At 47.6% G+C, this 15592-nt stretch overlaps 1 protein-coding gene across 5 annotated transcripts in view; it reads left to right on the top strand.

Moving 5' to 3' along the window:
• The window catches only part of MTMR2 (myotubularin related protein 2), a 67000-nt gene that overhangs the window by 23392 nt on the left and 28016 nt on the right, over positions 1-15592 (top strand). For all 5 annotated transcript variants that reach the window (XM_068106043.1, XM_068106052.1, XM_068106025.1 and 2 more), the window contains 2 exons: positions 1466-1615; positions 15295-15486. In XM_068106043.1, coding sequence (XP_067962144.1) covers positions 1466-1615; positions 15295-15486 — 342 coding nt within the window. The remainder of the gene's footprint in view (positions 1-1465; positions 1616-15294; positions 15487-15592) is intronic.

Here is a 15592-nt window from a genome sequence, read left to right as displayed (position 1 = left end):
GCCCTTTCATGTTTAGACCCCAGAGTTTGTGCCCCTTCATGTTTAGACCCCAGAGTTTGAGCCCCTTCATGTTTAAACCCCAGTGTTTGTGCCCCTTCATGTTTAGACCCCAGAGTTTGTGCCCCTTCATGTTTAGACCTCAGTGTTTGTGCCCCTTCATGTTTAGACCCCAGAGTTTGTGCCCCTTCATGTTTAGACCTCAGTGTTTGTGCCCCTTCATGTTTAGACCCCAGAGTTTGTACCCCTTCATGTTTAGACCCCAGAGTTTGTGCCCCTTCATGTTTGGACCCCAGAGTTTGAGCCCCTTCATGTTTAAACCCCAGTGTTTGTGCCCCCTTCATGTTTAGACCCCAGAGTTTGAGCCCCTTCATGTTTAGACCCCAGTGTTTGTGCCCCTTCATCTTTAGACCCCAGAGTTTGTGCCCCTTCATGTTTAGACCCCAGAGTTTGTGCCCTTTCATGTTTAGACCCCAGAGTGTGTGCCCCTTCATGTTTAGACCCCAGAGTTTGTGCCCTTTCATGTTTAGACCCCAGAGTTTGTGCCCCTTCATGTTTAGACCCCAGAGTTTGAGCCCCTTCATGTTTAAACCCCAGTGTTTGTGCCCCTTCATGTTTAGACCCCAGAGTTTGTGCCCCTTCATGTTTAGACCTCAGTGTTTGTACCCCTTCATGTTTAGATCCCAGAGTTTGTGCCCCTTCATGTTTGGACCCCAGAGTTTGAGCCCCTTCATGTTTAGACCCCAGAGTTTGTGCCCCTTCATGTTTAGACCTCAGAGTTTGAGCCCCTTCATGTTTGGACCCCAGAGTTTGTGCCCTTTCATGTTTAGACCCCAGAGTTTGTGCCCCTTCATGTTTAGACCTCAGTGTTTGTACCCCTTCATGTTTAGACCCCAGAGTTTGTGCCCCTTCATGTTTAGACCCCAGAGTTTGAGCCCCTTCATGTTTAAACCCCAGTGTTTGTGCCCCTTCATGTTTAGACCCCAGAGTTTGTGCCCCTTCATGTTTGGACCCCAGAGTTTGAGCCCCTTCATGTTTAAACCCCAGTGTTTGTGCCCCCTTCATGTTCAGACCCCAGAGTTTGTGCCCCTTCATGTTTAGACCCCAGAGTTTGAGCCCCTTCATGTTTAAACCCCAGTACAGTGTTTGTGCCCCTTCATGTTTAGACCCCAGAGTTTGTGCCTGCCCAATTTTCGATTGTAATAGAAATAGAGTGTTAATCGATATAGTGTAGTGTGCATCACCAGACACAACCCCATGTGTTTTATGTGCATGGATTGTAAAATCTCGTGTTATTACTCCTGTTGAGGGCACGTGTGTATCTTAGTATCTTCATAATGCCCATGTTTAACCATTCGTCCCGAGTGTGACGGTTCAATTTTTGAGGATGAAATGGATATGTACATCATGCAATTATATTGGTAGAAAAAGTGAAAGTGAATGCATAACTCTTATCTTCATTTCTTAGGGACTTCCTAATGAAGGGTGGCGCCTCTCTCGTGTCAACGAAAGATACGAGCTCTGCGATTCCTACCCATCCCTCCTAGTTGTGCCGGCAGCCATCACGGATGAGGAATTGCGCAGGGTGGCCAATTTCAGGGCGCGGAACCGCATCCCGGTTAGACCCTCTTATCGATTGCTGCTCGATACGCTCTCCATCTTTGGTTAAAATAGTACTTGGGTGAATTTGAAATGCATAAACACACATTGTTTTTCTATTTAACTGGGGAACTCTCACTGTGTTTGTGTGTGTGTGTGTGTGTTTGTTTGTTTGTGTGTGTGTGTGTGTGTGTGTGTTTGTTTGTGTGTGTGGTGTGTTGTTGTTGTTGTTTGTGTGTGTGGTGTGTTGTTGTTGTTTGTGTGTGTATGTGTGTGAATTGTTGGTGTTGTTGTTTTTGTGTGTGTGTGTGGTGTGTGTGTGTGTGTGTGTGTGTGTGTGTGTGTGTGTGTGTGTGTGTGTGTGTGTGTGTGTGTGTGTGTGTGTGTGTGTGTGGATTGTTGGTGGTGTTGTTTCTGGTGTGTGTGTGTGTGTTTGTCTTGTATTAAAGATTAGGAACAATCGACACTGTACAATTAAGAGTGTGCAAGCGTGCGTGTGTGTGTGTGTGTGTGTGTGTGTGTGTGTGTGTGTGTGTGTGTGTGTGTGCGTGTGTGCGTGTGAGGTAGAATTGTGGCGAACAGAAATGAAAAAAAACGAGATGTGTGTGTGATGATTGACATTTGTTTTGGTGAGACATCTCTCACTGATTTGTCATTATCTTTTGGTAGAAAATCTACTGCACTGCTGTACAGTATTTACTATATAAAAACATTATCAAAAATATCAAGACATGTATGTATGTATGTATGTATGTATGTATGTATATATATATATATGTATATATATGTATATACTCACACATGTATTGTCATATTGATATTGGTGTAAACGTCTCAACAAAATGAGGTAAAAATGAATATTGAGGTAAAAACAAAATCCTTATTTGAGTCGTCTCCACTCGTACATACAAAACCAGACAGGGGGAGAGATTAAAGAAAATAACAAGAAAATCCCCCTTTGATTTGGCACTCAGCTCTGGTCTCGACGAGTACTTTGGTGGGAATGGTCGCTGAGAGGACCGCGCGTCGAAGCGCCTGAACAATGGTGCCGGTCAATCATGCCAGCACACTGAGCCGTGCAGCAGGCAGCCAAACGTTCCCCCCGCTCAATCCCGGCCCCGTCAGCACAACCCGATCCTTAGCTCCCACGAAGAGCACCGCGGCAAACAACACCCCTGACTCCAACGCTGCAAGGTTTTTCTGGGCTCCGAACAGTTCTCCTCAAACGCACACAAGAAAACGCGACTGCCCGCCATGAAGCCAGCAACAGAAAGCGATGAATTCTGCGACCGCCCGATCCGATCACCAGAACCAGAGAGAGCGGGGGGGGGGGGGGGGGGGGGGGGGACGCACCCTCCTTTCTCCCTTGCTGATGTCACTCTCGACCAATCCTGACGTCCCATTACATCATCCCATCTCCACGACCAATCACCCCCTTCGGGTCGGGGCCTGACGGCCTGCTTGACGCCCAATGACGAAGCCCTGGGTGTGGCCTGCCAGTTACAATCATTCGAGGCGGAGCCTAGCCGTCCTTCGGGAATGTATGTTCGGCTGGGCGGGGTTTACTTTTTGGTGTGTATATATATCTATATATATATATATATATTTTTATATATATATATATATATATATATATATATATATATATATATATATATATATATATATATATATATATATATATGTATTGTTGCGGATCTCAGCATCGGCCTTCCCCTTACGAAGGGGGGATTAGTCCCCTTGTCTTTGACTAGCCGACGGAACCCGGGACCTATGACGTCCTTCCGGACAGCGTTAGATAGGGTGTTAGGACTATGAATTCGCTATTACCTAAGTAATAACGCTGACCGGAAACGAGGAAATAAGCCCCGCCTGAATCACGGGTGTTAGTGGAAACGCCGAGCGGTAGCGACCCGTGACCCGAGCCGTTATCAAGGACTAAACCCGATCCAAGCGGGTTGTAATCGTGCCACGCTTACCCAATGAAGGAAATGACTGAAACGGTCGAATTTGGGAAGAAAAGGAATAACACAATTTATTTACACTTTGTACAATAAGGAAGAAGAATAACAACACACAGTGCAGCCTTATACAGTCTTAACCTATCCCTGGACAAACGGGCCCGTCACACTCAGACACACTCACACGGTGTTTGTAGTTGACCAGGTCGATGGTCCAGGGATGCGTCCAGGCAGCTCGCTCTCCGGTCCCCAACTCGCACCTCGAAGCAGATGAACAGACGGCAGGAGCTCTCCACGTGTCGTTCTTGCGCACGGGATTATCACGGGGTGAACGGCTTTTGCGGTTACACTCGCGGCTCAGCCGCGTACGTAATAAACGGATGGCTCGCAATCGTTCAATTAGCACGAACAATTTTGCTTCGCCCTTCTCAACTCCACTGCAGCCACTCCTTTTGCACGAGTCCTGCTGGCAAGTCCTCATAACCCAACTTCAACACCGCGCATCCCTTTCTCATCTGCCAACTTTTAACCCAACTCAACTGCATGCGAGTCCTCTCCCTCTCATAACAACTCCTCGACGAGTGCCTCTCCCTTCTCATCTCTCAACTGAGGTGGGGGCCTCGCGCACAGGGTTTTATTGCCACGCCCTATCAAGCCATACCCACCGAGCTCTGGTCGGTTGGTTGTTGCCCTTACCGTCACCGCCTTCTGATGCGTTGCTCGTCGCGGCCACACCCGACCTTGCGCTCCTCCCCCTTTTCAGGCCTACCTCGTGGCCACCCGATAGTTTGAGTGAGCAAAAGGCAGCTAACGCTGCTGGCGGCCAAAGCGTAACAAACGAGGTGGATCAGCCGAATGGGGCGCGGGATCGAGTTTGCCCATAGATAGCATTGGTGGAATTGAAGGGCGGCTGCAAAATGAAAAGACCTAAGCTTATTATTTCTTTACACAACGCAGGTATCACTAGTGGAATGGCCTACTCTTACACATACTATGACATAACTAATTCTAATGGGCCAACGTGTTGCTTGTGGACTAACTATGGGGGGCAAACCTTTAACCTTTAATGATGTTATATTTACACTCTCAAAACCGCAACACTGCCCCCCCTTCTTTCGCCAGGCTCGTCCCCGAGCCGAACCCACACAAGTGAGCACGACCGGTTTTGATGCAAGGGTCAGGACTACTTTTTAATTTACGTGTGACACTTAGGTATGGTTTCCCTCTACGTTTAATCTACCACCCTGTGTGCGACAGTTTTACAACACTAAATATGTCCCACCTACTGCGTTGTGTACTAACTAACAGATTCACACCCACGGCTAACCGAATTACGGAAATAATTCTCAAACTATACATAAAGCCGGTGGGGAGCATCTTATTTACAAGACTAATCTTAATTATTTAGAGTTCTACAACCCAGGACCTGTTCTTTTTGTGGGAAAGAATTTTTGAGAGAGAAAGAACACAGAATGCACTGCACCAATACACCATAATAAATGCACCAAAATGCACAATCATGCACAATCATCAAAAATCGCATTTCATAATAAATGTTTGCTGCTTGGCTGCTGGGCTGCTGCATCTTGCGTCTTCCTGCTTCGTCTTTGGTGTGCCATAATTAAACTTGAGATCTTCCTTCCTGACACACCGGAATAAATAAAAATGCACAACCATGTCCGTTTTTTATTTATGAGCAGGGCCATCTTATGGTCCATCTGCGTGACTTTGATGCCACTTAAAACCAGTGGTCCTCAGGGCAAGGTAATGCTTGCAGCAATTGTCTGCCCCAGCAAAAGGTGCCAGGCCACAGAACGTGTGGTCCATAGGTGTACTGGTGCAGCACGAGGTAGCAGAGTGCAGCTGCACAGGTGGAGCAAAGTGCAGCCGCACAGCTCATGGTTCCTACATACTCCCCTCAACAAAAATATGGGTCCATGGGTGGGGAGGAAAGACAAAGCAGAGTGTTTAGCGGAGGAAAGGGCGCAAAGGTACACATCAATACGAGGCAATGCAACATGAGGGGCGCGGGAGAGCGAGCAGAGAAAGCTCGTCCCTAGCCGTACGTAACCCCCCCCCCCCCCCATGTCAGCCTACACTACCCTTGCCCCTCCCCGTATTTACAATTTCCAAATTCGTCGCTATGTCTTGTCTCCCTATATCCCCCTCTACGACAAATTCGTCATCCAATCCCTCCCAAGAAGGAAGAGATGGAATATCACACAATGTCAAACTCACGTCGAGATGCGTTTTACATTCCAAATCATCTGCAAAATCTGGTGTGGAGTCCTGTCACCTTGGTGAGTGGATGCGGATGGTGCGAAGAGATTTATCATCCTAACTATACTCTAATTGACATTAACTCATTTAAACTACCCGGGGTCATGCCCTGCCACTTGGCATCTTTAAACTATGTGGTTCTAAAAACCAATTCCCATTGACCCACCCTGTGGTGCTCTTCCAATTTTGGGTTCTCACTCCCCCAATTTTCCTCGCTGTGCCTTCGCACAATTTCGGGGCTGGGTTGTGTGGCTCCACCAGCAGGTCTACCTACCTGCGCACCTCCGCCACTGAAGTCGCCACCCGAGCTTACCATGCTCCTTACAACTACCCTAACTTGGGGAAGGCCCCTCCTGGCTCTCTCACGCCTCTGATGCCCTCTCTGGCATTGGGGCTACCCGGGTCCTCTCCTAGGATCCTCGGGCCCCACTGAACACTACACTGAACTCTACCTGGCTCCCGGAGCCTACGTGCGGCCTCACCTGGCCGACAAACTACCAGTGGCGGAGTGCTTCAATAACCATACTCACCAATTAAGCCCACACGCCCAGCCATTTCCACAGACTCACGCACCCATCCAAAGCAATGCCTTGCTACTCCCTGCATCACAGATGTCAATATCCAAACAATTTACCTAAACCCTCTACCTAACTTTAAACTACCCTCCCCGGGTATTCGTGAAGGGGTCCATCTTCCCCCATCCACTCTTTCGCACCATGCACTCCACACCACTCATTCCACACCATTTACTCCACACCATTTATTCCCACACACCAAGTATCTTCACCATTTATCCACTTGCACCCCATGCAAGTCAATTCACTCAACACAATTCCATTTATCCTCAATACACCACTCATACATCACCTCGGGTCATCCCCGACCAATGTCTCATTTGATCAAGCCCAAGCACACAGTGGTTCCCATTCAATTCCTCATTTGCTCAAGCCCAAGATGCACCCACAATTTCTCCATACTACTACACACACACAGCATCATCTAACTAGCTGCTTTTCCCCTAAAACTTGTGCTTTCCCGTCTTCCCTTACACTAAGTACTTCCCTCGTCATTATCATCCATCTAATCTGACTACGTCCCCTCTACCGGTACAAATGTCTCTACTTAAATCTCATGTCTCCTATTGTCATCTCTAAATCCCTAACATTATCCTAGCCCGCCCTCGGCTAGTTTACACTGCCATCCCCATAACCTAAAGCTCATGTGCCCCAATTTTGATGTGAGGGATGGTAGATCTGCCATCCCTCTACACCGGATACCATTCGCCATCACTACTGCTATTCGTTCACTATACTCGAGACTCTCGGTGCGGGAATACATTTTCATCACAGCTCGGCTTCGAAAAGCCGAGCAATGCATGCGGGTGGTCTGTCTCCGGTTGGTTGGGTCTGTCCGGCATTTTAGATTCTGGGGAGGAGGCATGCTTGGGCCGAGGTTCCAGGCGCCATCTCTGTGCGGAGCCTTTCGGTTCTGGTACGATGACCCAACCTCCCCCGGTCGGAGCGCAGCACCCGCCAGGGGGGTGAAAGTCCGACCTCTCCTTCCTCCCCTGGAATCGTGCCGTTCGCCTTTACAACGCGGCACTGACCATACAGGGCGGGGCCCGGCACGAATCATGCACGCCGCCGCGGCAATGATCCCCGCCGGATCCCGCAGCACACAAAGCGCACCACGCCCCGAGAGCTCGCGTCGGCTATCCGTCGGCCTAAACACTAACCCCCCGGTCTGGGTTGATGCTTGAGCCGCATTCTCATCACACACGACCCGTTTCTCACTCGCACAACGCGGCGCTCCAGCGCCTCTCATACATCCCATACATTTTGTTACCGCACTCGCTCGTGCATACTCTATTATCACACACTCCTGTGTTACACACTCCGTAACACACCTGGCCATCGCACACACTCACGTACACTCCCGTTACGTACTCCGTAACAACCATGGGTGTGCCCTCCTGCACACACCCAATCATGCGCTCTGGTGTGCACTCCCGCACACTCTCCTCGGCCAACTCACACTCTGTGTCGCACTCTTCACACATACACTCCGTTGTGCACTCACTCTCACTCTCGGTTTCACACTCTGTTTCACACTTTTCCGTTACACACTTGCGCTCCGGTGCACACCTTTTCCTCACACGCGCGCCATTCACTTTCACATAGCGCACCACGGACCTTCCACGAGCGCCCGGGTGACGTCGCAATCCCAAGCGCACGAAAAATCTTTTCGCGCCAAACCTTTTCGCGCCATACACAACCCTACTCACCTTCGGGATTCTCTTCTCCTCCCGCACCTGCAAACTTTCATTTGGGTTAGGCAGCACGACATCACGATGCGAACACAGACTTTGTGCACATTCCATTTCTTTCCCCGATTTAATTCCTATCTCTGCCGTCTCTTCAGCCCCAATTTCAACTATGATTATTTCTTTTTCTTTTTCCTCGACGACCGCCGGTGCCAATAAAATTTCATTTTCCAACTCGGCGGCCGTCGGTTTTTCCATACCCCGTGCCGCGATTTCTATACCAGTCATTTTAACTGCGCTTTGCTCCACCTCGCTTTCCACGTGTTCCTCACGTCGCGCTACCCCGTCGCGTACCTTTGTGACTTCCTCCCCCAACATGCGATCAATGTCCTCCCCCATTTCTTTCAGGTTCTTCTTTGACTCTGCCATCATTTTTTCCGCTTCACACCTGGACTTTTTAATTTCGCCCCTCATTTCCTCTATTTGATTAGTCATTTGAGCACCCATTTTGTTAATTTCCCTGGTGGATTTGTTTCCCTGGGCACACATTTTACTCTCTTCATCCCACTTGGTCAAAAAGTCATCATTTGTGCCATAAAAAGGTCCATATCCATTGGTGCTGCGGGCTCGGCCCTCGCCGCCACGAGCGAGGTGCCACCATTTTCTTCCCCTGCTACCTCCACTGCTTCCTCCTCTATTTCTCCCAATTCTTCCCGGGGGTCCTGGGTTGATTCTAACTCCTCCTCTACCTCCTCATTTACCCCCACCGGCATCCGACCATCTTGGTTATCCATGGCACGATTTAATTTGGATTCTTAACTAAATTAAATTTCGGCCGCTCGTAATTTTGCGTGCGTTAGGTGCACCTCGGGCCCAATCCCACTCCTGACACCAAATGTTGCGGATCTCAGCGTCGGCCTTCCCCTTACCAAGGGGGATTAGTCCCCTTGTCTTTGACTAGCCGACGGGACCTGGGACCTATGACGTCCTTCCCGGACAGCGTTAGATAGGGTGTTAGGACTATGAATTCGCTATTACCTAAGTACTAACGCTGACTGGAAACGAGGAAATAAGCCCCGCCCGAATCACGGGTGTTAGTGGAAACGCCAAACGGTAGCGACCCGTGACCCGAGCCGTTATCAAGGACTAAACCCGATCCAAGCGGTTCGTAATCGTGCCACGCTTACCCAATGAAGGAAATGACTGAAACGGTCGAATTTGGGAAGAAAAGGAATGACACAATTTATTTACACTTTGTACAATAAGGAAGAAGAAGAATAACACACAGTGCAGCCTTATACAGTCTTAACTTATCCCTGGACAAATGGGCCCGTCACACTCTCAGACACACTCACACGGGGTTTGTAGTTGACCAGGTCGATGGTCCAGGGATGCGTCCAGGCAGCTCGCTCTCCGGTCCCCAACTCGCACCACGAAGCAGATGAAGAGACGGCAGGAGCTCTCCACGTGTCGTTCTTGCGCACGGGATTATCACGGGGTGAACGGCAGGCTGGCTTTTGCGGTTACACTCACGGCTCAGCCGCGTACGTAATAAACGGATGGCTCGCAATCGTTCATTTAGCGCGAACAATGTGCTTCGCCCTTCTCAACTCCACTGCAGCCACTCCTGTTGCACGAGTCCTGCTGGCAAGTCCTCATAACCCAACTTCAACACCGCGCATCCCTTTCTCATCTGCCAACTTTTAACTCAACTGCATGCGAGTCCTCTCCCTCTCATAACTCAACTCCTTAACGAGTACCTCTCCCTTCTCATCTCTCAACTGAGGTGGGGGCCTCGCGCACAGGGTTTTATTGCCACGCCCTATCAAGCCATGCCCACCGACCTCTGGTTGGTTGTTGCCCTTACCGTCACCGCCTTCTGACGCGTTGCTCGTCGCGGCCACACCCCGACCTCGCGCTCCTCCCCCTTTTCAGGCCTACCTCATGGCCACCCGACTAGTTTGAGCGAGCAAAAGGCAGCGAACGCGGCTGGCGGCCAAATCGTAACAAACGAGGTGGATCAGCCGAATGGGGCGCGGGATCGAGTTTGCCCAGAGATAGCATTGGTGGAATTGAAGGGCGGCTGCAAAATGAAAGGACCTAAGCTTATTATTTCTTTACACAACGCAGGTATTACTAGTGGAATGGCCTACTCTTACACACACTATGACATAACTAATTATAATGGGCCTACGTGTTGCTTGTGGACTAACTATGGGGGGCAAACCTTTAACCTTTAATGATGTTATATTTACACTCTCAAAACCGCAACTATATATATATATATATATATATATATATATATATATATATATATATATATATATATATATATATATATATATATATATATATACATATATATGTGTGTGTAACTGCGTATATATATATATGTATATATATATATATATTGTTACGTGTTTCCTCCCCAAACTCCGGTTACGGTGCCCCTCAGGGTCTCGAGAGGGAATTTGGCAGAAACATTTGTTATTTTGAATGTTCTAATAAACCATGGTAAAACCACACCAATGCAATTGTGAAGAACAAAACAAGTAATTGAATTAAGAACTCTCACATGCACAATAATAACACTATTAAAGAAAGTACCATGAAAATATCACTTGCATCAAATGAACAATACATGTGATGAGAGAGCGAGAGGTTATGATGAGAGAGTACCGTCATTCCTCAATGCTCTCAAAGCAATAAACTCACGATACGCCAAATGTGAGTGGAATGTAACATTCCCCAAAGTCCGTGCACGGATCCCCATGCTGGTTGAAAGTCGACGTCGTGCAGAACGGCAAATCAATAGGCAGGTATTGGCGTGGCTGTGGATGAGGAGATATGAGGTGTGAGGTTGATATGGGAATTGAGGTGATATGGAAACCAACGACAATCAACACGATGAGGTTGATATGGAAATCCCAACGACAAACACGATGCACCAGGCGGACGGTCTCCTCGAGGGAAAATGCCGGATTGGCCTCTAATGGAGGCGCTTGCTTTCCCTCCAACAATAGCTCACACTTGGTGATAAAATCTGGGACGCAGGTTCAATTGCAATTGCAATATGTGACATGCCGTGTGACGATATGTGACGATGACGAGGCAATCCCTTTCCCAGGAAGCCTCAACTCATTCGTGACCAATATCAAAAAGTGCGCTCGCAGCCTCGATGCGACTCACAGCTGTCTCCTCCTCTCCCTGCGGATCTCCGCCTCTCTCTCCTTAAGTAACCTTAAAATGGCGATATAAATTCGAGAATGTAATGTGTGTGGTTGTAGACGACATATGTTATATCTATGGGTAAGAGTCATGTTTTGCCTGTTTTGGATCTGGCAACATTGAGCATATGACGTCAGTAGAGCAGTTCCAAAATGGCGGCTCCCTTAGAAACATGCACCAGAGAGGAGCAACGTTTTGTCATCGGTTTCTTGGGAAGTGAGGGTGTGAATCCCAGTGAAATCCATCACAGAATGAAGATGCAATAGGGTGACTCGTGTTTATCGCTGCAGCAGGAGTACGACTGGGACAGGAAGTTTAAAAGTGGAGTGTCCAGTGTGGCAGACGCTGCTCGCTCGGGCCGGCCTCACACAGTCGACACACCAGAAATGGTTGCAGGAGTTGGGTGTGTGTTAAGGGAAAACCGTCGCATTACGCTGGAAGAAGTGGTCTCCGAATTGAACATTAGCCATGGTTCAGCACACCATATCATTCACAACATGCTGGGGTTCCGCAAAGTGTCTGCAAGGTGGATGCCTAGACAACTCACACCCAAACTGAAAGAACGGCGAGTGGACACATGTGAAGAACTTCTGCGATGTTACGAAACAGAAGGCGACGCTTTCCTACAGCGTGTGGTGACAGGGGATGAAAGCTGGGTCCACTAATTTCAGCCAGAAACGAAGAGGGCAAGCAAAGAGTGGTGCCATTCAACTTCACCGAACCCCAAAAAATTCCGCACACAGTCCTCCGCTGGAAAAGTGATGCTGACGCTCTTCTGGGATAGTCGAGGCCCACTTGTAGAGCATTACATGCCCAGTGGGATGACAGTCACCAGTACACCATACTGCAACCTCCTTAAAAATCATCTGAAAACAGCAATCAGATCAAAACGTCGTGGACTACTCACTACCGGTGTTTTGCTGCAGCATGACAATGCTCGGCCCCATATTGCCCGCGCTACAGCTGTAACAATCGAGGACCTGCATTTTGAGTGTCTTCCTCATCCACCCTTCTCGCCAGACCTCGCCCCTTTGGATTACCACAACTTTGGGCCACTTAAAGAGGCGCTTGGTGGATCCACTTTCCGATCCGACGAAAAGGTCCAAGAGGCAGTGCACGAATGACTACACAAGCAGCCAAAAAATATTTTTTCCGAGAGGAATCCAGGCCTTAGTAAAGCACATTGAAAAATGCATTGAATGCAATGGAGATTATGTTGAAAAATAACACCGTTGTTACACACGTACATGCAATAAACAAGGTGTGAAAAATATTTTAGGGTTACTTATTGACTGCCCCACATATGTTTTTTATTGTATTTTATTTTCTTTAGACCAATTTTAGTGGTTGCTAGGGGACCAGGAATAAGAGGAAGAAGACCACTCCTTTTGTATCTTCAGATGCATAGGGCTGCCATAGCAATTTCCTAGTCTATTGGGCACAATCTGGGCTGGGTCGCCACTCCAATGCAGGATACTCCAATGACTCATTCTTCCCAGTAAGCTGGTATTCATTTTGCCAACCTCGAAAGGATGACAGGCTGAGTCAACCCAACTGGTGTTCCTTCAAGGGAATCATAGGGGCTTGAACTCAGGACCCTGAGATCTAAAGCCAGCCAGCCACCTTAACCGTTAAGCCAACACCAGGCGTAGGGGACAAGGCAGCATGTTAAAAAAAAACCCCGTTATCAGTGACTGTTTCAATATTTGAATAACAGTTTGAACCAGAGGTAGGTGGGTGGTTGTGGTTGTTATATATCTTGTTATATAGTGGTTGTGCTGTAACGAGCGAAAAAAGTTTGGTTCGTGATGTTGCATTGACGGGTTGACTGCCTGGAGGCAACTGAGGTTATGGATCTACTGATGTACCATCTACTGATGTGGATCCATGTCCGAGGTTGTGGCTCTACTGATGTACCATCTACTGATGTGGATCCATGTCCGAGGTTGTGGCTATATTGATGTACCATCTACTGATGTGGATTTATGACCGAGGTTGTGGATCTACTGATGTGGATCCATGACCGAGGTTGTGGATCTACTGATGTGGATCCATGACCGAGGTTGTGGATATACTGATGTACCATCTATTGATGTGGATTTGTGACCGAGTTTGTGGATATATTGATGTACCATCTATTGATGTGGATCCATGACAGTGGTCGTGGATCTACTGATGTACCATCTACTGATGTGGACCCATGACCGAGGTTGTTGATCTACTGATGTACCATCTACTGATGTGGACCCATGACCGAGGTTGTTGATCTACTGATGTACCATCATCTACTGATGCAGATTCATGACCGAGATTATGTATCTACTGATGTACCATCTAATGATGTCAATTCGTGACCGAGGTTGTGGATCCGCCGTTTGGAGAGGTCCTGGGCTGAAGGGATCAAAACCTTGAGGTTACAGGTTAAGGTTCTTACTTTAGGTAAGGGAACTCTGTTTTGAGATTTACAATTTATATGAAGTTGAATATGGGATGTTGTGAAATTAACACCATTTACAATAATACTTCAAATTATATTAAAGTTTAGGAACACCTGATATTGTACAATTAAGTAAGAGAGAGAGAGAGACTGTGTGTGTGTGTGTGTGTGTGTGTGTGTGTGTGTGTGTGTGTGTGTGTGTGTGTGTGTGTGTGTGTGTGTGTGTGTGTGTGTGTGTTGGTGTAGTGTGTTCTGGTGTAGTGTGTTCTGTATTGTGGATGTGTGACTCTCCGTATGACCCCCATGTTGTGTATTTTTCTACCTCTGCCACCGAAGGTGAATGAAGGGTATGTTTTCACCCCTGTCTGTTTGTCTGTCTGTCTATCTGTGAACAAGATTTTTGAAAAAGTTATGGACGGATTTGGACGAAACTTGTTGGACCGATTGGGTGTGTGACAGGACCGAATCGATTTGATTTTGGTGAAGATCAGAATATGGATTTGGATGCGAGAATTATTTAATTTTTTAAGTGAATCCTCGCCTTTGAGAGATATGGCTAAAAGCGATTATATAACATGATATCTCAAAAAGTTATGGACAAGTTATGACCCTAACCTGGTGGACAAGTTGGTTAGGTGACAAGAAAAAGCTGATCAGATTGTGGTTCGGGTCCGAATCCAGATCCTGCCTATCAGTGGGATACAAAACGTAAACTGTTCAACCTGGTAGAGGAATGTGCTCTACCGGGTGCGGTTGTAGTTGTTTTTCTATTTTGCTCTCGTCACAGCCGTTCATGGTTTTTATGACAAGTTAAACTCGATTGAGATTTCTGTGCTGCATCGACACCGTATTGTTCGTACAGTATTCCCTCATTTTAAACGTGTTCGCTTTGAACGGTTTCAATGTTAAACAATTTAACTATTAATACCAAAGTTTTGATATGAACGGTGTGGTTCAGAGTTAAAGGATTTGTAAAATACAGTATTTAGCGAGAACAAGGTGAGTGCCTCATTTCAAATTGCAAGCTTTGCTTGTCTGCTTTGTCGCAGTTCATCATGGGAAATCCCACCAAAACACCAAGCAACACTTCAGTGTACTGGACACGTGCTGTTTACCACAGCAAGTTGTCCGACGCTCGCTCATGATACCTTTTTGCATCAAGGCACCTCCCTCACCCCCCAGACGTGCTGTGTCATCTCAAGAGCCTCCTGGTTCCTCATGTTAAGAGCCTCACATGAAGAAACAAATGAAGCGTATAAGGCTTGAAATCGAGTTAGAGGTGCTTCGACACCTACTGCCTGACGCACAAGTCCACCTGCAAGCGTAGCAACCAGCGAGCCTAATAGCCCATAAAACATAAAACCCAGTATGTATTGGTGAATACTCATTCATGCTGTATTCCTATTGATTTATATTATTGAATATTTATGTATTATTTGCGTGCTATGTGAGTTAGTGAGAAAACGATTCAGTATTGGGTGTTGGGACAGCGTCTGGAACCTATCCTCCTTGTCTGCCGCCATGTTCAGGTGCTGTCGTGGCTGCACCCGGAGAGCCAGGCTGCGGTGGTACGTTCGGCTCAGCCGTTGGTCGGCCCGGGAAACGGACGTCGTTGCCGTGACGATGAGCGTATGCTTCAGGCGATCATGGATGCCAATGCGCAATCGCACAAGCTTTTCATCTTTGATGCTCGTGCACACAACAACGCCCAAGGCAACAAGGTTTCAAGTTTGCACCGTTTCTCTCTCAGTCGCTCTCCTGTATGTTCCGTGTTAGTGATAATTTAATGTTTGTTTGTAGGAATTCCGTATGATCAGAGGTTAATGA

Source organism: Myxine glutinosa, chromosome 1 (genome assembly GCF_964187855.1).
Source record: "Myxine glutinosa chromosome 1, kmMyxGlut1.1, whole genome shotgun sequence".
Lineage (NCBI taxonomy): Eukaryota > Metazoa > Chordata > Myxini > Myxiniformes > Myxinidae > Myxine > Myxine glutinosa.
This window is presented reverse-complemented; position numbering and strand designations above follow the sequence as displayed.